Here is a 22,852-nt window from a genome sequence, read left to right on the forward strand (position 1 = left end):
GAGAAATCCTTCCATAACATCTCAATTTTTGGAGGAAATGCTGAGGTAGGATAGAACCTTTCACTGCTGAACCAATCAAAGCCAGAGATGCTCATCCCTCAACGTCTGTGTATGTCGCTCATTTAGCAACTAGGTGTATGGTGATACCCTCTCAAACCCATTATCTCATGGATAATGGTTTTTCCCTCTATAGCCACTCATTCTGCTTTTGAGAATGTGTTCTGCTCCAGCCCAACCTTGCGAGGCTGCCTTTTGTTCAGGCACTGCGTTTTTGAAATAAAACCTGGACCACATCTTCAGTTACATCTTGTGAGTCATTGAGGCACCATCTCTTATGGCTTCCTCATGTAGAAGGTAGCTCCTTTTCTATGTGTACAGTTTTATAATAAAGGAGCACTTAAGTCTATTTGAGAACCACTGAGTGAGGGAGTTTAAATTTCACTTCTTTGTGCCTATGCCATTAGCTAGCCTCAGGTACCTATGGGTTTGCCCAGATATAGCTTCTCATCGCCCCGTCTAACCTGAAGCCTCCTATCTGCCACTCTGTTCTGGGGACTGTCCCAGGCTGCCAACATTATCTGCTTTTGGAGCTTAGAGCCATGGTGAGATGCACTTAGAACTGAGGTATGAGATCGAATTTGAGAGTCACACATTTTGGGTGAGACCACAGTGATAGAATGTTCCAGAAAGCTAAAACTGTCCAGGAGGCCTGGACAACTGGCCCTGCATCAGTACACTAAATGCATCTAAGGAAAGAACACAGGGGTTAGAACGGGTGTTGGTCAACCATAGAAGCACTTATTAAACGGATACGTGGGATAGTTTAATTGGTTTTAAATTTTAGATCTGTTCGGTGTTCATTTATCTGCAAACTGAGATTTGTTTTTTAAGATGTTGCAATTTGCGAAACATTTAGGGTTATTGACTGCTATGAGTAAAAAGGTGTAATATTTTGATTCTTTTAAGGAAAGAGGATCACTTTCATAAAGATATTATCTTTAAGTTAATAGGAAAATCTAATTTTTCATTAACTAAATCATAGTCATTGGTTTCTGTGTCATTAATAAAACGTACAAAGTCCTGTAGACCACATTTTTGGTTAGTACTTCCTCTTTCTCAGCCTCTTACATGAGACTCAGATTGGAAGACTGTTTTAAATTCCAACCCTATTTTGTACTCACTAGTTGGGGGTTAAAAGCAAAGAAGAACCTACCTATACAAAGCTTGAAAGAAGAGGATGAGATTCAGTGTTCCTGCTCATTGTTAGGTGTCACTTCATGAAAATTTTACATGTATCTTGTGCTAGGGAAATGTAAGCCTACCTAGCTAATTAAAACATTTGAGCCAGAGAGCTCTTGTGATCTTGTCCAGGTCAGTGCTAACTACATCAGCGTTGTCCAGGGACAAGCAGCATCGGCATCACCTGGGAGCTTGTTAAATGCACACTTCTGAATCAAAAAACTCTATTTTTACAAGCTTTCTAAGTGATTCTGATACTCACTTAAAATTTGAGACTTATTGATCTAGGCCAGTGGTCTTTTCTGTCATAAGAACTTTCTATATGGAATAAAGAAGTTTGGGAGTCCAATTAGTAAAAGCATTTAGTGAATCTGGTTAATGAATAAGTGTTGTGGCTTTAGTCGAAGTTCTCTTGTGTGCTCCTGGGTGAGGTTTCTTGTGACTCCCTTGGCTCAGTGGAGTTCACTCTATAAATCAGTAATAGAGGTCTACCCCTCTTTGACAGATGAGACCTCGGAGCTCTGAGAAGGGAAGGGATTTATGTTTGCTCAGATGATATTGCAATTCAGAATTTTAGAAAATTCATTCTGAGACCAGGACTTCTATAGATTGGATAAGTTCATGCATGATCACTAATTCTAGAAAAGCAGTTACCAAAGGTTCTATGTAAGTGTTATATTTGAAATAATTTTAGAAAGTAAGTTTTAAAAATTCCAGGAACACAGGGGTACCTGGGTAGTTCATTGTTAAGTGTCCAACTCTTAGTTTCGGCTCTGCTCTCAACATGAAGCCTGCATAAGATTCTCTCTCCCTCTTCCTCTGCCCTCCACCCATGTTCTTGCTTTCTCTCAAATAAATAAATAAATCATCTTTAAAAATTTCAGGAATACATCTCATAAAATTAGATACTCTAGAATATGGAATTTTTTTAAGTCTCAAAAGGAAAAATTATCTTTCATTTTAGAATCTTCTGTGTTAGCCAAAAAAGCAGGTAAAATATCTCTCCAGTTGATTAAAGATCTTTGATTTTGTGTTTTTATTCATAAGGCACTAAAATAGTTTATAGAACTGTCCCAAGTGCCTAGCTTATCTCAGATGTGGTCTGGAATTCTTATTTTATAGTTTGAATGTACTATATGCTGGGAATACTTAAGTGTGGCATGTGATTCCAGGTTACAAATTAAGATTTAAAAAGAGCTGGTTTGTGCTTCCTGGCAACTTGGCATACTGAAATAGTTCGTATGGCTGAAGCATAATGGTACCTGTTCAGTTCTATAGAAATTAGCTGTTTGACATCTGTTTTGAACCCCTTGTGGGTGCTAGAGTTATATTTTCTCAAGGCATCACAGCTGAGGGTATAATAAATCCTTGATGAGAATTTCATGCTTCTAAAATGCTGGGGTATGACTCGGTTTATATACCCCAGTCAGGTTCTCTCTTTATGCTTGCTTTTTGGGAAAAGGCAGCTGTTGGACTTTCACAGATTTTGCTTAAAATCATCACAATCATGACTTGATTTGCTGGAGTTTCAAATCCCAGAGTGGCAAATGTAGTGAGTATATTTGACTTGCTACTTGCTTGTTGGTTGACTTATTACTAAATCCTTTGACCTCGGAGGAAACTGTGGCTTTGTGTAGGAGCTTTCCCATTCCACCACCATAGCCCTTCCCTCCTCCCACAGCGCCATGTTGCTGTCCTTAAGCTTTGTGCCCTGCAGATTCCCCTTTTGCCCTGTAGACCTCCTTTGGCTCTACATCACTTCAGGTGATCTGATAAAGAGACCAGCTTACCCAGTTACTTGGGAGGCATGTGGAATCTCAAGGAGTCGCAGCCTCAAGGATCCCAGTGCTGATTCAGTGTTTGTCCAATGTGCTTCTGTGACACATTTGTGGACACAGAAGAAAAGTTTGAGATTAAATGGTGGTAAAGCTCTACTTCAGTGAGTGAACGATTGTACTCAGAAGAGTGATCAATGTAACCATAGAGAGGAGTGATCAACATGGAGGTTCCCAGATTCTCTGCATTTACCGTACCCTAGTGTCTCAGTAATTCCTTTGCAAAGTCCATAGGCCAAGAAGGAACGCCAAACACTCATAACTGTTAGGAAGGGAAGGTCAGGCAATTTAAGAAGTATTTATGTCCTAACAACTTAGCAGACATTTGAAACACTAATGCGCATAACCAGAAAGAAATAATACTTTCTTTCATCCTTAAATAGCCATAATTATTTGCTGGTGTTATGATATGCACACCTGTTAAGCTTTGTATACCTTCTCAAACCTTGGAGAAAGCATGAATGCTGTGTCCCTCATTTCCTATTCCACGTTGATTTTTCACAAGCTATATTTGCTTTTTATCATAGCAGTCGTGAAAACTCAGCTTCACCAAGATATCATAAAAAGGAATGTAGCAGGGCTCAGTGGGTTAAGCGTCTGACTCTTGATTTCAGCTCAAGTCGTGATCCCAGGGTCATGAAATCGAGGTCCATGTTGGGCTCCATGCTTAGCAGGGAGTTTGCCTGAGTTTCTCTCTCTCCCTCTTCCCCTGCCCCTTGTGTGGTCTCTCTCTCAAAGAAATAAATAAAGTCCTTAAAAAAAAAAAAAAAAGAAGGAATGTAGCATTATCTGATATCGAAACTGTGAGCTACTTTGAGCTAGTATGTTGTACTACTATCTGAGAAATGTTGCTGTATTTTCCTTGAAAATCAATAATTTGCCACTGCAGTACCCCAGGTTACTTATAGGGAACCGTAGGTTAGATGGTACGTAGTTCTCAGATGTGTCCAATTTTCTTTTTCCAGCAATCAGAGTTTTGCAGGTAGGGTAGGAGATAACATTTGTTTCACACTGGCAGGATAACATGATGTCACATAAATATATCAACTATCTAATTAAGTGGGTGGTTCTCATTTTCCCATTTTTACCGATGGAAAGATGAGAACTCAGGATTATTTCCTCTATTTAAACAGTATAGGGAACAGGGGAAGGTCATGCACAGTTATTTAACTTCGAATCCTACTTTGTTTTCTCCATATATTTGATCTCTGCTTCTCCTGAGCTTAGAGATGAAATGGGATATCACATTTGTGTAGCAGATTGGAATTGTGAGAGCTGTGTCTGCCAGTCAGGAGTTTAATGAGAGAGGAATGTCAAGGTCAGCCCTTGGCTCCAAGTAGCTCTTGAACAAATGTAGAAGGAAGAGCTACAGCTAATATCCCTATCCATGAAAATTGCTTACACTTAGGTGCCTGGAAGGTCAGTGATGGACAGAGTAAAGCTTCCAGTGATTTCATGCTAAGATATGTATATATTACAGTAGGTCTAGTAATCTGCTCCAGGGAGATGGTGATTCTGTTCTGCTCTGCTTGTAGCTGTTTGGAAGATCACACTTGGAAGTTATTTGTAAGTTCTGAAGCATGCCTGTTAAATCATGGGTGAGAGACCTGGGACAGTTCAGCCAGCAGACACTGAACTTACGGAGGAAGGATATGATAGGTGTCTTTCTAGGTCAGCCTTCCTAATATTTGAAAGAAGAGTTGTGCTTATTCTAGCCTAACCCGGAGGACAGAATAGCACTTTGAAGTACATAGCTTATCAACCTCAAAAAAAGTAATAATAATAATTTTTAGTGGTTCCAATTGTCCCAGGAGGCAGTAAACTCCCATTATTGAAAATCACTGTGAAAATGATACAAGAGGTAGTAGATCATATAACATTGGCTCCTAAAGGCTTTTCAAACTATTGATTCTCTTTTGCTAACTTGCTAATTTTCATTTCTTTGAGCAAAGGCTTTCAGAGTAACTGTGCTTTAAATTCAGTTTGCTGTCTCTCCAAACACAGATAAGTCTCTGGGTTGGTAAAAGTAAATATAAGGTAAAGTTTAAGTTTTTTGTTGGAAACTGATGTTTTGAGGTCAGAGGCTGTATGAAAGGTCATAGTCCAACTGAGAAAGTCTTTAAGTGTCTATTCCAGTTTACAAGTACAGTACATATGTGGGTTCAGCCAGTATATCTCTGGGAAACCCCAACAGGCCTTTTACTGTGTTTGTGCGTGCACACACATGCGTGCAGTGTGTGTGCACATGTGTGTGTATGTTTTAGTCATTCAGGAGTTTACCTGTCAATTTCCCAAAGTGACCATTAGCTCACCAGTTCAGAATTTAAAATAAATCAGTCCTGAGGTACTAGTAGTTTTCTCAAGTTATTCTATTATCTGGTCTCATACTCTGAACAAAGTCTTCATCATAATTAATACTGCTGTGTTTTAGCCCCACAGATTTATGTTGGGTGTTCTTCCCAGATGACTTGAGAACCTAAGAAAAACAGCCCACATTCTTTGATTCCTTGCAGAAACAACCCCTCTTCGGCAAAGGCAGTCATATCTTCCCGTTGGGCTGTGCTTCTGCTCAGCTGAGCTTTGGTAGACCTGTCCCTGTAATGCCCCCCGCCCCTTCTTAAATCCTTCCACCGTAGCTGCCCTTCAGACACTGCCTCCATTTCTGAGGTGGAGAAGGGGAAGGCTTTCTTCCTCTCTCTTCCTCTGGTCCTCTTTCTGTGCTTTTCAAGCCTTGCCAATTTTCTTTCCCTTCCGTGAAAGCAGATTTTACAGAAGATTCTCTTGCCAGCCCTAGGTTGTATGTGTTGAGCAAAAAAGCAAAATTGGGGTCTGTGCTAGTTTTCTGATTTATTCGGAAGACATTTCCTAGACCTCCAACTAGCTTCCCTGTCTTTATCGTTCAGGGGGCCACATGTGGCCCTGAGGAGTTGGCGCGCACAGTTGCCCCTGGGTAGAGCGATTACAGACAGGCTGTGTTTTAAGTTAGTTTTGACTTGTGTATTTCATCTGTGAAGTTGGCAAATACTTGAAAGCCACAAGCTACTGTTTTCTGAAAGCTTCTTTGCACATGAGCATAAAATGTATGTATTGAATCTGGAAATGGTCCAATAACTGCCCTTTTAATGCAGCTAGCTAAATGTAGATTACAGCTGTTTCCCTTGGAAGGATGCACATAGTCATCATTTCTTTCTTCTCTTACAGGGTGTCTCCTCTGCAGAAGTCTGAAATAGTGGACGTGGTTAAGAAGCGGGTAAAGGCCATCACCCTTGCCATTGGGGATGGTGCCAACGACGTTGGGATGATCCAGACAGCTCATGTGGGTGTAGGAATCAGTGGGAATGAAGGCATGCAGGCAACCAACAACTCGGATTATGCCATTGCACAGGTCAGAGGCGCGGTTGACCAGCTGTCCTGTCCTGTTGACAGAGGTGTCCACTGGGCATGAAGGTCTGATTGGTGCTTGACCTTCAGTCCAGCCCTAAGAACTCTTTCGTCCCTTTTGAAATTTGTCCAGACAAAATCACCAGAGTATTCGAATCCTCTGGAGTTTAAAGGCCCTGTGCTGCTGGTTGTTGTAGTTGTTTTGGTTCTTGTGGTGGTTTTTGCTAGCTGTGAGGTTGGCCAAGTTCTCTGTCCTCCAGGCAGGCGTCATTCCTAACAGATAGGTCTCTGATCCTGCTAATGATAGTCTTTCATCCTCAGCTTTCACATCTGCTGCATGGGCTTTTCCCTGTGCCGTCGCATACCAAGGAATGGCTGTGCTCATTACATTTGTTCTCTACCATCCCCATCCCATTTGTTCTCTACCATCCCCACCTTTTTAGAAGGTGCTAGAACGTTCTCTCCTCAGGCATTTGAGGTCAGGGGAAAGAAGTGGCTTACAACTGCTTCCCTCTCTGTAGCCATAACCAGGGTGCTATAGCGATAACCCATGGTCAGTAGCAGCTGGCCTCCTGCTGTTAGGCCAAGGTCAGCCCATTCCACTCTGGATCCAATGTTGCATGCAGAGGTTCCTGATGTACTTTGTAGTCACGGAACAGGTGGCTTGAGCTGAAAGAAATGTCTACTCCTCAATGATGGAGAGCCAAAAAGTGAAGGAAAATAGCCAACCTTCTGACCTTGGGTGACATATCTAGATCTTTTGGCCTGCTTGATCATCCAGAAAATCTAGACCACATACTGGGCACTAATCATTTCCTCCTGTCTCTAAATTACAGTATGTCATGATAAAGGGCCTGCTCATTTGGTCATTAGCTAGGGTTCCCTCGTCTCCTTCCAGTGTTTAGTCATTTGAAGAATGTGTTAACCTTAATTATATGAACACAGGTAGTGATGGCTTTTTATCCCTTCAAGCTGACATCAGGGGCTGCATATGGACTATGAAAGAGCTTCCAGCAACCCGGGGCTGCAGGCTGGTCCTGTGCAGCTTTGGGGTCTACCTCCCCAGAGGGGGGGCTCTGTATTAGATCACCGCTCCGATTCCCTCCCAGCTCGTAGTTCTTCAAACACAGGGAGGAATTACAAAATCCTCATGGCTCTGGAAAGTACATGAAATCAATCTTGATTTCAAATAAATCCTCAAGATAATTGCTAAAGAAGTTAGGGGAAGGAATTCTGATTGTACAGGTGGGAACACTGGGGCTCCTTCACATTGGGTGACCTGCCTCGGATCCGAGCATCCAGGGTCAGAGAACACCAGACCTGGACGTGACCTTGGGGACCATCCCCGCACACCTGCCCGTTCACTTTCCTGAGTCAACCACTCCGAGGCCCGTGGGACTCTCGCTTCCTGTAGTCTGTCAGCAGCTGTAGATGTTATACACCCCAGCATTATTAAATACTTGACTTATAGCATCATGTGGCTGGAAGGGATCTTTGTGGAGGTTTCCTAGGAGTTTCAGGCAAATATTTGTCTGTCTTTTTCTTTAAAATGTCTGGGGAAGGGAGATTCCGTGACCTGCTTTATTGAAGCTGCATAGTAATAGGCTGTGGAATCCGGAGCAATTGCTCTCTTCAAATCAAAAGTATCAAAGAAGCATAAGGAGGAGAGAGTTAGAGTTAGAGTTTGGGGTTTTCTTGCCCCACTGGTGTAACAATGAGCACGGTCAGAGGAAGTGATGGTTGGCCACACGTGTCCATGGGTCTTCATTTCTCCTGTCCGTGGTCCTGCTCACGATCAGGTAGAGGTTCCGCTGAACCTCTGTAACCTTTGTGTAAGGCAAAGAGCAATGCTGCTCTTTGCCTTACACCTTCTCTGCCAGACCCTGTGCCTCCTCTTCTTTAGTTAGAAGCAAGAGAGCCCACAATTTCATGCATCCCTTCGCCCTGGTGAAATGATCCACGTCTCTGGTTGGAGTTAACATCTTGGGCTCTGTCACTTTACTGCACAGGGATGAAGACATTTTTGATTGGGTTTTTGAGGCAGTGCCCTGGAAGGTAACATACAGAAGAAAGCACTTTAGCTCCCAGTCCTTGGGAAAAATGATGAAATGGGCAAAATTCTGGTTCTGCTTCTTTCCTGCCTGCCTGTGCTTTTATCCACAGAGCAGCCCCTGGGACTGACAGCCACCCCCCGCCCCCGATCTGCTGCCTTGCCTGTGGGCAACCTGCATGTCCTCTGGCCCCAGCTGCCTGTTCTCCTCAGGAGACGATCGTTCGCGCCCCCTACCTTCTTAAGGTTTTTGGAATGGCCTCCTGAAAATAGCATTTTGATTTAGGATATATGTATTTTTTTTTTCCCTCTGAAAACAAATCATTGTCGCACTAACATTGAGTCATTCTGGATGATTCCAGCAGATGTTCTCTGTGCCCACTGAAGTTTAACATCAGGGGGTCTGGGTCAAATGCAAACTTCCTTTTTATTTGTTTAGCCAGTTACTTTATGATTCCCCATTCCCCTTTGGAATCCTTAATGAGCTTTTATGGGGAGTTTTATTTTTCCATATGCACCTACCCCTGCCATTTTGAAGTGGCCATATAGCTTTTGGAGTTTGCAGTCAAGTGACCTGCCTTACCCCCATCTCCTGGGTAGATTTCTCATGAAATGTGATGTCATGTCGGATTGAGCTGACTTCTTCAGGGCTAATGGAAATTATTATGTTGCTTTCACATTGGCTGACCTGAAAGAAAGAAATGTTTTGAAAGAAAGAAAGTTTTGAAAGAAAATGTTTTAAAGAAAACTACATTTCCTATCAGTCATTCTTTTCTACTGATAGTTAAATTTAATTTCAAAAGTAATCAGAAATTAATCAGAAGTTTACAATAGCAAAAGAATTTCTGAAGTTTACAGATGTTCTCAATACAGCCCGATTATCTCTTCTAAGGGAATAAACCCAAGGACTGCCCTATGACTTTGAATAGGGGAATTAAGGTTTTAGTTCAAGGCAATCAAGGGAAATGTCAGTGGGGTCCAAGGCCAATCAGTGTATAGAAATCATGGATTTAAACAGGTTTGCCCCAATGGTGCCTTCATGCCACTGCACACCATAGTCCACACAACAAAACAACAACAAAAACCCCTCATTTCTCTCCCTACAGCTCATGTTAATGCCTTTGGGGACCTTTGTGAAGTAGGACACAGCAAGCGAAGCCAGGCTAAGAGGATGCTGAGGGGACAGGATTCAAGTGGGATCCAAAGACCCCCTACCCCAGGATTCAGGGATTTTACTGAATATTGCTCAGTGTTTCAAACTGCAAGAACTGTTCCATCACTGTTACCTTAGTTTCAGCCACTTGTTGGTTTTTTGTTTTTCTTGACCGCATAGCACTCTAGCAACCGGTTCTCTGTACTAGGTGGTAGCAAAAAAGGAGAACAAAGTGGTAAGGCTGTGTGTTTGTGCCTGAGCGTCTGTGTGCATGTGCAATGCAATTGCTTTTAACGTGTAGGCCGACAGTGGATATAGGTCATGTCTCCATGTGCATCCCTTTTTTAAACAAGGGTCATGGTACACGAGGGTTCCTGTCCCTTGTTCCTGAAGTCACCACCAAATCTGATTGACTAGAAGCATCTGGTTGCCACTGTGCTTTTCTTTTCTTCCAGTTCAAGAGGTCACCTTCTCCTAACTGTTAAGACCCTTAAGAAGCATTTGTGTAAACAGAATTCACAAGAATAACAACGAGATGTCCAAAACTGGCATTTGGGGGGAAATACTAAGGTAGATTTAAGAGGAGAGTTTAGTTGTCCTCACTGGACCCGAAAGCTCTGCCTATAGTTTCTGGAAGTGAATGGTTTTCTCGGGTTCTTGGCAGAATCTGGCTTCCTTGACGACGTTGTCTGTCCCCAAATAGCGTTTTGTGACTTTTGTTCATAAAGGATGGGCGCTCCTGAACTTTGCCATTTTTCCCCCTCAGTTCTCCTACTTGGAGAAGCTGCTGCTGGTCCACGGCGCCTGGAGCTACAATCGTGTGACCAAGTGTATCCTGTACTGTTTCTATAAGAACGTGGTTCTCTACATTATCGAGGTAAGCCAGGCCACCTTCTGCCTTGGCCAGTGGGTGGGGAGGAGTGGGCACGGGGGCGGGGTTTTTGCAGGGCATCTTCACATACTTAAGGTAAGTGCAAGAGAGTATTTTGTTCATGTGAAATTCAAAGGTCCTGCTGGGACACACACAACCTCTGTGAAGTGGGGTCACCTCACAGATCGAGGTCTTCATGCCAAGGAACCAGTGTGGGGAGCCTTGGTGTCCTTGGCCCTTGTGGACTATTGTTGTCGTCACTCACATTGTGCTCCTTGGCCAGGAGGTGGGATGGGGCGGGGGGAGATGGTGGCTGAGAACCTGGGCAGTCAATGTGCTTTCTTGGTACCCACGGGGATGTTTCCAGGCAACCTGGTTGCTCTTTTCTTTCCTAGACTGAAAGGGCCTGATTTCTTGCTCTGTTTCTTGTGGCATCTGCAAGTTAGCCAAGCATTGATTCCCCACCTCTGGAGTGTTTGGACATACTATTTAAATGCGGGAAGGTGTGGGAGTGAGTGGGGAGTAAACAAATAAGGCAATTAAAAATATCTCGGTGAACTTCTTGGGTTGTCAAGCTGGTTTTCAGCATGTTGATTCAATTGCAGGCACACTTATTTTACTTATTAGAGGGACTAGAGCAGGAGAGGGCTAGGGCTGGGAAAAAGTGGAGTGGGTGCTTTCTCATTAAACTCTGGGAGGACCAGCCGCCTCTTGCCTCCTTTTTAAGGCCAGCTCTGCTGCAGGCCGTGTGATTTTTGAGGCCAAGGTGACTAATAGATTTCCAAGTGTGTTGAGAAAAGAGGAAGCAGGAAATAGGAAAACAATGTTAATTGTCTTTGGCGTTAATATCTCAGTCTGTTAGGAGTTATTTTGTGTCAGATTTCTCAACTCTTTGTGGAAATAATAACCAAGACATTCATCAACTTTATCTTATGTGGTCCTTTAAAACGTGCAGCTCAGGGAATTTAACAAGTGGTTCACTAATGGAACTGTGACTGAACATTTCTTTACCCAGTTGTCTACTCTTTCCTATTAAATATTCACGTAAAACATAAACGTTCCCATCACTCAGTCTTTATTTTTTTATTTTTTTTTTCACTCAGTCTTTAACCAAACTACTATTGAGTAGTTTTCCTGAGTTTTGCGCATTTGTGCATTGTTCTAACTTGCACAAAGGGCATCCTACCTGTCTTGTCTGCTCATCTCATGCTATAATACTCGACTCAGTCCACTCCGAGTGAGAACTTCTTGATGTTACATGTAATGGATTCTGTAGTTTATATCTTCTTCTTGTCTGCATTTTTACAATTTTTGTCTTTTTTTGGGCACTTAAGTAATTTATGTTTGTCCTCCTGTTTCTGGGGCTTTTTTTTTTTTTTTTTGGCCTCCATGATAGCAGTCACTCCTGAATGTCACATGGGGTCATAGATAATCAGTGCTGTGGACTAAAGGAGTGTGGGAATCCCTGCTCCCACGTGCCATCCCAAGTCCCACATGCATTTCAGCTCCTACTGTAGTAGTCAACTTCATAGGATTTCTTAATAATCTGGTTTTCCTCAAAATCAGCAAATTACAGATAGTCTAGACTTCTTATCAAGACATTCTACATGAAGCTCCCAGCTCTTTAGCTTCCCAGAGCTTCCTCCCGGACCCTTCTTAGTCATTTACACCTCCTATCTAGCCTTTTTTTTTTTTTTTTAAACTTCAGGAGGGCTAAGGACGAGAAGAGTATAATTTTTGTCTGTCTGGAAAATTCCTTTTGGAATGAGGCCATGAAAATGCCATCTGAGTTCCCTAAATTAATTTTTCAATTGTAGCTGATCCACAGCTATACATGATCTTTTATAAACAGCCTTTAAAAATATTCTGGATAAAATTTTAAAATTACGTAAATTCTCTCCCACTCCATTCTCTGTCTTCTGCTTAGTATTTTGAGGAGATTTAACTTGAAAATCAAGAAAAAACAAAATCCTCAACGGAGTCCAGAAGGAGCATTGACTCAGTGCCCGCCCAACCTCTGTGGCATTAATATGCACTTCAAATATAACTCTAAAAACAGGAAAGTTCTACTTGGATGGTATTTTAGTGTGTTTTGAACCAAAAGATCAAAGATTGTTGTAATTTCATTTGTTCCTTTGCAATGAACAGTTTCACATTCTAAAGGTTACCTTGTAACTCATTGAGAATAAATTGTATTCCTCAATGGTTTTCTTATAACTCAAGGGAAACCCTTTGCAAGAACCAGTATGTTCTCATCTCAAAAAAGCCCAAGTGGGCATGTGCACACACATACTGATCAAGTCTTGGCTATTATTATGAGGATCATTAAGATTTGAATAACCAATAAAGATTTCATGGAAGACCTATAAGCCTGTAATTAATACGACCTGCTCCCTTGGTACTCCGACCTATAAAACTTGAGTTTTCTACAGAAGGATTACGTGGCTCTAGTCTCACTCCAATATTGAGGGCGAGCTGACAGCTCCATCCACTCTCATCCCCAATCCTCTTGGCTATATTCTTCTATGACCTTTTCCTGTGTTTATAGAGCCGTTTACATATACAAACAAATGAATGTTTTAACATAAATGTCTTCATGCTTTGTAATATGTTCTGCAGTTGATATGATATTTACCAGGGTATTGGGGGAATCACCCCCATGACTACATATGGGTTCATTGCCTGGCGTTTCACAGCATGTTTTCCTACAATCTATTTAACCATTTTTTAAAAAAAATTTTTATTAACATATAATGTATTATTAGCCCCAGGGGTACAGGTCTGTGAATCACCACGTTTACACACTTCACAGCTCTCACCATATTTAACCATTCTTATATTGACAAGTGTTCGACTCCTCTCCCTTCTTACCCACAAAGAGCCTTTTGGAGTAACAGTTGTCTCTCGAAGCAGCCATAAGTGTTCTACCAAAATTATAGTGATCTAATTGGAGCATTACTATCACAGTGCCTTTAGTATATATAACACATGATCTGGTTTATGGATTATTATCTCTACCTCAGGTTCCTTGTTGCTGACCACCTTCATGCTATTTGATGTGTCACATAAAATTTATTAAGGCTGAAATAACCATAGGTGCAAGTAATTAAAAAATGGGAAGAAAATGATGGAAACTGTGATTTTGTTTCTACCCTATCAATGGGCAAAATGAAAATTACATAAACCTTGGCTCTCCATTTCCTCCATTGCTGCCTTAATCTTGTACTTCTTACCTGCACAATAGCAAAGATCGCTAGATTTGCCCCATCAACCGACTACTGTGCAACCAGGATGAGCTTCCTGAACATACATGTGAGTGATTCAGTGGCTGGCATGGTTTCTGGAACATAGGTGCTTAGCAATGTTGGCAGTGCCACTGTCCTTCTCGGACTTGTCAAGCTTCCTGTGGCTCCTGATGAAATGCCCATGTCCCCCTTCATGCCCCTGCCCCTCGTGTTCTGGATCCCAACTGTCACCAACCTCATCTCCCATTGCATCCCTCCTCATTCTGTTTTGAATCAGAACTACTGAAGTACAGTTAATACATAGATACCCCTTCATCAGGCATACAGTTCTATAAATTAAAACTGGATTTTATTATTAGAAACTAACTGGCAGCTTTCTGTCTGCCTCCTGTAGATGACAAGAGTGTCACCAAGAGTTTCTGGAGATGGATGACAAAGATGGTTGCCCACAGGGTGAATGTACACTTAAAAATGATTAGGATGGGGGCGCCTGGGTGGCTCAGTGGGTTAAGCCGCTGCCTTCGGCTCAGGTCATGATCTCAGGGTCCTGAGATCGAGTCCCGCATCGGGCTTTCTGCTCAGCAGGGATCCTGCTTCCCTCTCTCTCTCTCTGCCTGCCTCTCCATCTACTTGTGATTTCTCTCTGTCAAATAAATAAATAAAATCTTTAAAAAATGATAGGATGGTAAACTTTATATTGTGTGTATTTTACTACAATAAAAAAGAAATGCTAAAAACGTTTGAAAAGAGTATCACAAGCACTTTGTGGCTTTAGTCACATGGAGGGAAACAAAAATGTGTAGCTAGACCATATTGTTTGGAGAGCTCACTGAAGGTTCGAAAAACGAATTTGACATGTAGTTTTGTTTTGTATTAGCAATTAAATGCTAAGTTTTGTCCCTGTGACCACATAGACCACATTTCTCAGAAGGTAAAATTGTGTCATGGGCTAGACCATGCAGAATGTCATCGTCTTGTGAGACAGGTGGGGTCCCCTGTCAGCCAGTTAGCTGAGGTACATCCCTGGTGGGTCTGAGGTGGGGGGCAGGAAAAGGGATAAAGTTAGTGAAGGCAAGGAAATAGGACAGGATGGGATATATAAGTGGTCAATGAGGGGCATCTAAATAACTAGATGTTGCTATTGGAAGCTGGAATTCCTTTTTCATTCTGGAATAGGCACAGTAAAGGCAATTTCAGAAAAAATGTGTATGTCAGTTATGTAGGACAGATGGTAAGCAGAGACCTTTAATGTAATTTTGTAGTTTTAACCTGGGGCGTGAATCGTGACCATTATGTAACCGTTTCTCAGCATAATTTATAAGCAGAAAGGAAAGACTGATTTTTAAAAGCCCTTTGATTTTGACAATGGGAGGAATTTACCTTAAATATAAAGACTGGAGAAATATTCCTACACATTTTTTATGTCCTCCTGAGACTGCTGTGTGATAATGCCCAAAGAGAGAAGGGTCGATTAAATTCTTTAAAGTTCCTAAGCTATTTAACAAACTAGGCATTTGTTATTCAGAATTTCCTGAATAGAGTACAAAGCATAACAGAGAGTTTCTTTTTTTTTTTTTTAAAGATTTTATTTATTTATTTGACAGAGAGAGATCACAAGTAAGCAGAGAAGTAGGCAGAGAGAGAGAGGAAAGCAGGCTCTCCGCCTAGCGGAGAGCCCGATGTGGGACTCGATCCCAGGACCCTGGGATCATGACCTGAGCCGAAGGCAGCGGCTTAACCCACTGAGCCACCCAGGCGCCCCGCATAACAGAGAGTTTCAAAGCATAACAGCCTCAGCACGTGAAGCATTTACTAGGTGTGAGTTTGTCTACAGATTTTCTGAACCCCTAGGAAAAGGTTATTTGGAATGGAGAAAAATTTTAGTGATAATAAAATGCAAATAGGAAAACAATAGGGAAGTTACCCGAATTTAACCTGCAATTCAGAAAATGATGATACAGGCCCCTTATCAACTTTGGTATAACATAAAGAAAAGACACCAAATCATCTTTGAAACAGAGATGAGACTTTGAAATTATGATAATTTGTTGGTGGCTCATTATACAGAAAATAACCATAACACATAGGTATTGGTGTGAAAAAAGTGGGAATTTTATACCATTTAGAATGTCTACTTATTTTTGGCACTGCATATAAGAAATAACTAATGTTTTCTTGGGGTCATTAAACTAGTATGGGATACTGGCCAGGAACTGGGATGCATTTTAGCATGGAGGTCTGGAAATATTATCACTGAATGAGACAGAGATTTAAACTACAGCAATCTGAGACCAAATGCAACCCAACCAACAGAATCTCGTTGAAAGCTACTTAAGTCTTCTCAGTATCTGACAAGCCTAAAACAAACAAACAAAAGCCTGTGCTCTAAAATACTCCATAAGGTTTACCAGTATTTCGTTTCCTGTGTCTTAAAAATAAAACGGTAAAATGAATTCCCGCATTAACTGCCATTCTAATCCAAAATATTCTCAGAGAAGCACTTTGAGTTCATTTCTTCTGAAAACATATATGTAATCTTTTTAGTTGTGTTACAGTTTTTTTGTTGTTGGACCTCTGAGAGGTTTGGGGGTTTTTTCCCTCCATTTTTCAGATCATTATCGTTTGAAAATAATTTTATGTAAACTACTTGTAGGCAGCCCCTTCTTTCATTTCTGACTGACTAGCTTCTTATATGTGGGGGCCTAATTTAAATATGTTAATGTATAAAACCACCATGGATTTGCTCAGCCATATTCTAAACTGGCATCTATCTCCTGAGAGTGACCCAGACTGCATTGTAAATGGTGAAAGAAAGCACTAGCTTTGGGTAGATTTTGCTTTAAGTGTTAAAATCAATGAAAAATAGATGTTTTAAAACTTTAAAGTACTATCTGATAACTTTTCCCCTTTTTGCTTATAATGCACAACTAAATACATCTCAAAAAAATGTATTTCGTTCTTGACATGTAAGAGATCTCTTTATGATAGAAGACAAAATTACTGATAGCTAAGCTTCTTTCTCCCTTCTGTCCTGTGCATCTTTGTTGTCAGAGGCAGCTTTATATTTTCTGATAAAAAGTCCTTTTTTATGGGGCTAGATTGGAGTCCTGAGCTTAACGGTAGCCTGTTAATAGTGTGAATTGAAATCACAGTCAACATATGGACTTCTCTGTAGAGACTGTGAGCCTTCATCAGATACGAAGCCATCCATTTTCTAGTAAAAGCTTTATGCAGGAGTTGCCCACCTACTCTGTGGCGGGGGGTGGAATGCTGGGACCAGGGGCCCTGGGATAAGCTCTGCAAAGTTCTCCATTTGATCGGGGAGGGAGGAAGTGATGTGCTCAGCCTGAGAAGTGCTTTGATGGTTGTGTGCGGAAGTCTGGTGCCCAACCCTTTCCAAGAACATCCCAGCTTGTTGAGTCAGTGGTCACCTGGGTGACTCCTACTATGGAGCTGATAGCTATTGAGCAATAATTATAATTTTAATATGTTGGCAGGAAAACTGTTTGAGAATGGCTTCCCAGTGGGCGGTTTGCAAATAGGAATTAAGTAGAAGTAGAAGTAGGATCATTCTGAAGAGTACTTTCCCTGCCGCAGGCATCTGCATTCTCCAAGTTAAGCACTCTGGGGTCCTGGGATCTAGATGAAGGAACCAGACTGAGCCCCGACCCTTGGAAGCAAGTAGGGGATGAAGAGAAGATGGATAGTTAGAGGAAGATAGCTTGCAGGAAGACAGCGCGCAGTGCGCAGTGGGGACTCTTGGAAGCGGAGCTTTACAGCCGTGGAAGCATCAGCTTTCCAGGATGAACTGAGCCAAGCCCTGAATGATGAATAGGAGCCCAGCAAGTGAGGGGGGCTGGAGGAGAGGGTCAGGCTGGCAGGCCAGAGAAAGGCCTGCACCTGTCTGTCCCACTTACTGCACTCTGTTTATTCCAGCTCCATGACAAATGTCAGAAGTCACCGGGCCCTTAGTAAACAACAGGGAAGAAGTGTAGTTTGCGGGGGTTTTATGTTTCAGTAGGAAGATAGCTGCAGAACCGGCTGCACATGGGCTTAGGAATGCTCTCTCAAAGCCTAGTTTGGTTGCTGCCCATTTATGGAGTTGGGAGTTTATCAGCTAAAGGTGGGGGGAAGGGGGAGGGGGGTGACAGGGAGGAGTTGTTACAAAGCCAGGGAAGTAGTCACAGTCTGGAGGGAGTCCCCTGCAAGATAAACCATCACTTTGAACTTCATAAAAATAGTCTCTTGCTTGCTGCCTTTTACATGTGACAATATATGCTTTTTTAATGATGTTTTTGCAGCTGTTTTACCTGAAAGGCTCATTCTAAAGATCCAGCATTCAAAAAAAAAAAAAAAGTATTTAGGCATTGATGTTTTAAAAATTGAGTCTCTAACTCTATAAAACCTCCCCGAGGGGGGAGAAAAAATACAAGTCCAAAACCAAATCAATGCAAAGGACTCCGGGGGTGATATGAACTTTGAGGGATCTGCTGTGTGCAAAGCTGGGCCTTATTCTAGGGTGCCGGCTCTCTCTTCCCCTCCTGGTGCTGTGGCAGAAACAAAGCAACCCACCAAGGGGAGTGGTCATTCATGGTGAATGTTATTTCTGTTTACCATTTTGCTTCTGACTTCCCTAAGGGAAGGAGCCCTTTTTCTCTGACTTTGCCTCCAGACAGGACTAAATGAACAGCACTCAATAAATAGATAATCAATTGAACACATTTCAGTAGAGGCCGACACGTCGGAGTCTATTGGACTTTGTGTATGTGTGTGTGTGTGTGTGTTTAGCATATGAGAGAGAGAAGATAATTTAGCTAGTATGTTGTATTTCTGTCTTCTTTTTAGGAAATACCTTTCTGTTCTAACTTCATCTTTCCTGGTGGGATTTTCATACAGAGAACTTATACCCTTTAAGTAGTAGAAGATTAATTCAGATTTAGAAATTGTTTAGCCTTACTTATCTTTTGAGACAGAATAAAAGACAATTTTGACTACATTCTTTTTTTTTTTTTTTTTAAGATTTTTTTTTCTTCGTCAGAGAAAGAAAGCATGAGTGGGGAGGGGGTTGTTGAGGGAGAAGCAGGCTCCCTGAGAAGCAAGAAGCCTGAAGTGGGACTGGAAATCAAGTCCCAGGCCTAAGGCATACACTTCCTTAACCAACTGAGCCACCCAGGCATCCCTTTGATTGCATTCTTTAAAACACAGTCCTACCTTAGACTACCTTTTATTTCAGCTGCCACTCTTAGATTTTCACTCTGGTGAAGTTGATCATACCAATTAGGTTTTTCTCTTGCCATTTTACTCTGTTCGTGTTGCTCTCCTGTATTTCTTCTTTTTTCTGCCAGTGGAGACCAGCTTTCCTAAGACCCTTGAAATCAGATACCTTTTAATTCTTTAATTTGGGGGAAGTGTCTAAGCACAAATCCCCTGATCATGCCTATCTATCCATTTTCATCTTTGTACGCCCGAGTAGCACCATTCTTAGTAAGTAAATTTCAGTGACATTTGATTAAAGGTGGTTGAGAGTCCAAGACTGAAAACAGAGACTTCTGTTATAGGCTGTGGAAAAGATAAGGTGGCAACAGAAATGATACCTTCTCTGGCTGATGAAGGAGAAGATAGTGGGAAGAAGCAAAGGGAATTCATAATGTAGTGCTCCAATGATGGAAAATGAGCACCTATTTTTGGACAAGCCTCCATTTGCTTTGAGAGGAGTGGGAGCAGGCTACCTTCTCTTCTCCTTTTTTCTGAATTGGTCAGCCTGACTTAAGAAAGAGAAATAGATTCGGGCCCATAGTTCTAAAATACTTTTTGACAGGCAAGTCAAATGTGATTATGAAAATGAAATTCATTGTTCTTTTTCTTGGACTTAGGAGTCTTGGATTTGACCTTCAGTTAAAACAGCTTCTGTGAATAAGCATCACATCAGAAGGCTCATCTCTAACAAATGCCTGTGCTTTTAAGTGGTAAATATCTTTATCGCCTTCTGACAACTCATTAGAGCCAGTATATGGGTTTTCTCTTGAGCCTCTGTGCTGGTTTTCCAACAGGTGTTCTGGGAGTTTAGGATGCCCTTCCTTTCTTAGTTCCGGTGCCCTGGCAGATCAAGTGGACTATTTAAAGATGGCGCAAGAAGTGATGCATATGCTTTCTGGCCTCATCTTTCAAAGGGAGGGGAGGCAAAGTAGATTAGTGTTGTTAAGGACTGCTTGTGCTTTGAGCGTGCCAGTAACAGAATATTGATTAAAGTATTGGCCTCTCTTATCCAAGAGTCATAGGACGAGGTTTATTATTCCTCAATTAACTAAGCTGTGTATGGTTTTGATAATCATTTTGTCAATTACTTGTCAACCTGAAAGTTGCTTCTTTGTTAACATTAAGTACTAACTAGGAATTTTTACCTCCTTGTTAGCCTTGCCTTATTGGTTTTCTTTATTCCTTTGGAGGTATTTGTTAGTAGGGTATACTGGTATACCACTTTCTCTTTGTGCGAGGTATAATTTACTTGCAATAAAATAAGCCCTTTCTGGTGCGCAGTCTGAGTCTCAACAAATGTGTACAGTAATGTCCCTGCCACTGCGCTCTATTACAGAGCAGTGCCAGCCCTCAAAAAACTCTCTCAACCCCTTTTGTAGTCCCCACCCTAGCCCTATACCCAGGCCCTACAAATGACTGGTCTGCTTTTGGACTGTATAGTTTCGCCTTTCTGAGAGGTCCTGTGGGTGGAATTATACCAGAACATGGTCTTCAGCATATCACATTTGGCATTTCACCCATGCTGTTGTATCCAGTGGCTTATACTTTTTTAGTGTTGAGTAGTATTCCATTCTGGAAATAGGGTTTCCCATGGTTGGGGAGTTCTGGAAGCCCAGTGCCAGGGAGTTGTGAACTAGGGGCCAGAAAGTTGCTGCTCTGCAGGTAACATCATAGTTTAAGGAAGAACGTGAATAAAATTTGACTGGGACAACATTGATCATAACAAGGCAAGATGATGGTGGTGGAGGAGTGAGTTGGCCTGGGGAGCACTTTCTGCTAACCTTTCTGGGGAGCAGAAGGACCAGGAGCCCATACACTTGTCTTCTTTCAACCCCTTAGATCTGCGGTCTGATGGTGGCCATGAGCAGACAGCAGCCCTATTAGGGCGGAGGAGGCTCTGCAGTAGGCCACTAGGGGGCTTTGCTTCCAGCTCCAGCCCAGCAAATCAGGGCATGCCTCCTGGCCACTCCCAGCCTCAGTGTCCTTGCCTGTAAAATGAGGATAATAAAGTACATACATCAAAGGGTTTGGGAGGATTAAGTAAAACCACACAGGAAAGCCTTAAGCGTGGGGCCAAACCACATGGAGTCCTCAAATTAGCCCTTTAGCATTATTTTAAGGTATTTAATATTTGACCAGTCTTTCGACTATAGTATGTGGGCTTGAGGCTTTTCCAGTTCACCCTTCCTTCCAGAATAGGATTCTGCCATACAATAGCAGACAGTCATCCAGTCCAGCCTCTGCTGGGAACCTTTCAGGATAAGGCAAGTCTCACTTTTATGACCTCTTTAGACAGTTCTACCTTAAATGTGGCCCCTCTTGTACACTCTAACTGTATAGAATCATTATAGAGCAAAATAACCATGATTCAGTCTACTAGATTAATGAAGTCTGCGTGCCTCCTGTCTATCCCTAACCATTCAGGTGCTAATAAGTGATTGTATTCCAGTAACGTGGTCGTCTGTTCATAACTAAGAAACAGTTTTTCTAACATCACCTGTGGCCTGATGTTCTCCCCTGACCCAGAGAAGCGTTTACAGATTTCGTAAATTACCCCAGAATCCTTGATGCTCCCACACTTTGCCTGAGTTCAGTCAAGAGCATTTACATGAAACACTGAAACTGACGCACTTGTCCCTTAAAACTCCAGCCCCTAAACAGTGCACTCCTTTGGAGTTTGCTGGAAGGAATCCATGTGTGAGTGTTTCTTCTGTTCCCAGAAGATGAGTTTCACTAGTTTCTTTCAAAGACACGCCATCTCATGTTGACTGAAACTAGTCCTCCAGGCTGCACTGGACCAAGACATATGCCTGGAGCAGAGCCCAGAAAGATCCCCCAGGTGCCTGCTGGTTGTCTGAAAACACAGGTCTCTCTCTCCATGTGTACAGAGCAGGTGGGAACTATGCTGTCCACAGAGATGTCAGAACTTTCAGGTGGATAGAGTGCTGTGTTGATCTTGGGCATTTTTTTTTACCTGGGACAACTATAGCCTTCAAGTATCCAGGAGTTCTAGCAATTACACCAGGCCTTCGGGTGCTTTGAAATTCATCTGCTTTGGAACACTTCAACGCAAGAACAAACAACAATGCAATATATCCTGGCCGCCAGTATGCATTGATATGAAAATGGAAAATAAGTTTTCCTGAACTCACTGCTGTTTCTGTTCCGGAGACAATTTTGAATCTGTAAAACCTGGGTGTGTTTTGTATATGCTGCCTTTTTTAACCTTTTTTTTTTTGGTGGGGGGAGATTAGCCAGAGAAACTTACCCAAAAAGGTAATGCTGTGAAAAGTGTCTTTGCTATTTGGTATCTCTCTTGTTCTTGATCTGTTCGTAGTATCATTAGCTGATGCAAAATATGCATGTGGCTTGGTCATTGTTGCTGGGAATTTTAAAAGCTCACTTTATGTATTCCTAATACGTTGTTGGATTAACCTTAAATGGATCTGAAAAGATCAGTGGAATACCCAGTACAGGGTAGTTCTATAGCAGCTATGGATATTTCTTCCCACCCAAGCAGGTGGCCTTTGTTTTTAGCCTGGTCTCCTGGGACCCTCGTCTTTCTAGTAATGCTTCCCGGAATCAGCACTGACGTATACTTACAGGAACCATGTACACATGCTCTTGGGTTTTGTTTTTCTTTCCTCTTTCTGTTTGTGTGGTTCGATAGGAATCTGTCAGTGGTAGAAGTAGCTGGGATGCCTTCCAGGAGAACTCGCACGGGACGCCTCTGCCTGCCTCCCTCTCCTTGTCCACTGCTCTAGTAACTACAGCCAAGCGCCACAGTTCACCTGCCTCTAGCTAGAGTCCTTGTAAATAGGA

General features: G+C 42.1%; 1 protein-coding gene across 1 annotated transcript in view; it reads left to right on the forward strand.

Annotated features, from left to right (window-relative positions):
• Positions 1-22,852, forward strand: part of ATP8A2 (ATPase phospholipid transporting 8A2) — a 617,557-nt gene that overhangs the window by 379,198 nt on the left and 215,507 nt on the right. Inside the window, exons 26-27 of the mRNA XM_044249456.1 lie at positions 6,276-6,459; positions 10,425-10,535. Coding sequence (XP_044105391.1) covers positions 6,276-6,459; positions 10,425-10,535 — 295 coding nt within the window. The remainder of the gene's footprint in view (positions 1-6,275; positions 6,460-10,424; positions 10,536-22,852) is intronic.

This window comes from Neovison vison, chromosome 5, assembly GCF_020171115.1.
Source record: "Neovison vison isolate M4711 chromosome 5, ASM_NN_V1, whole genome shotgun sequence".
Lineage (NCBI taxonomy): Eukaryota > Metazoa > Chordata > Mammalia > Carnivora > Mustelidae > Neogale > Neogale vison.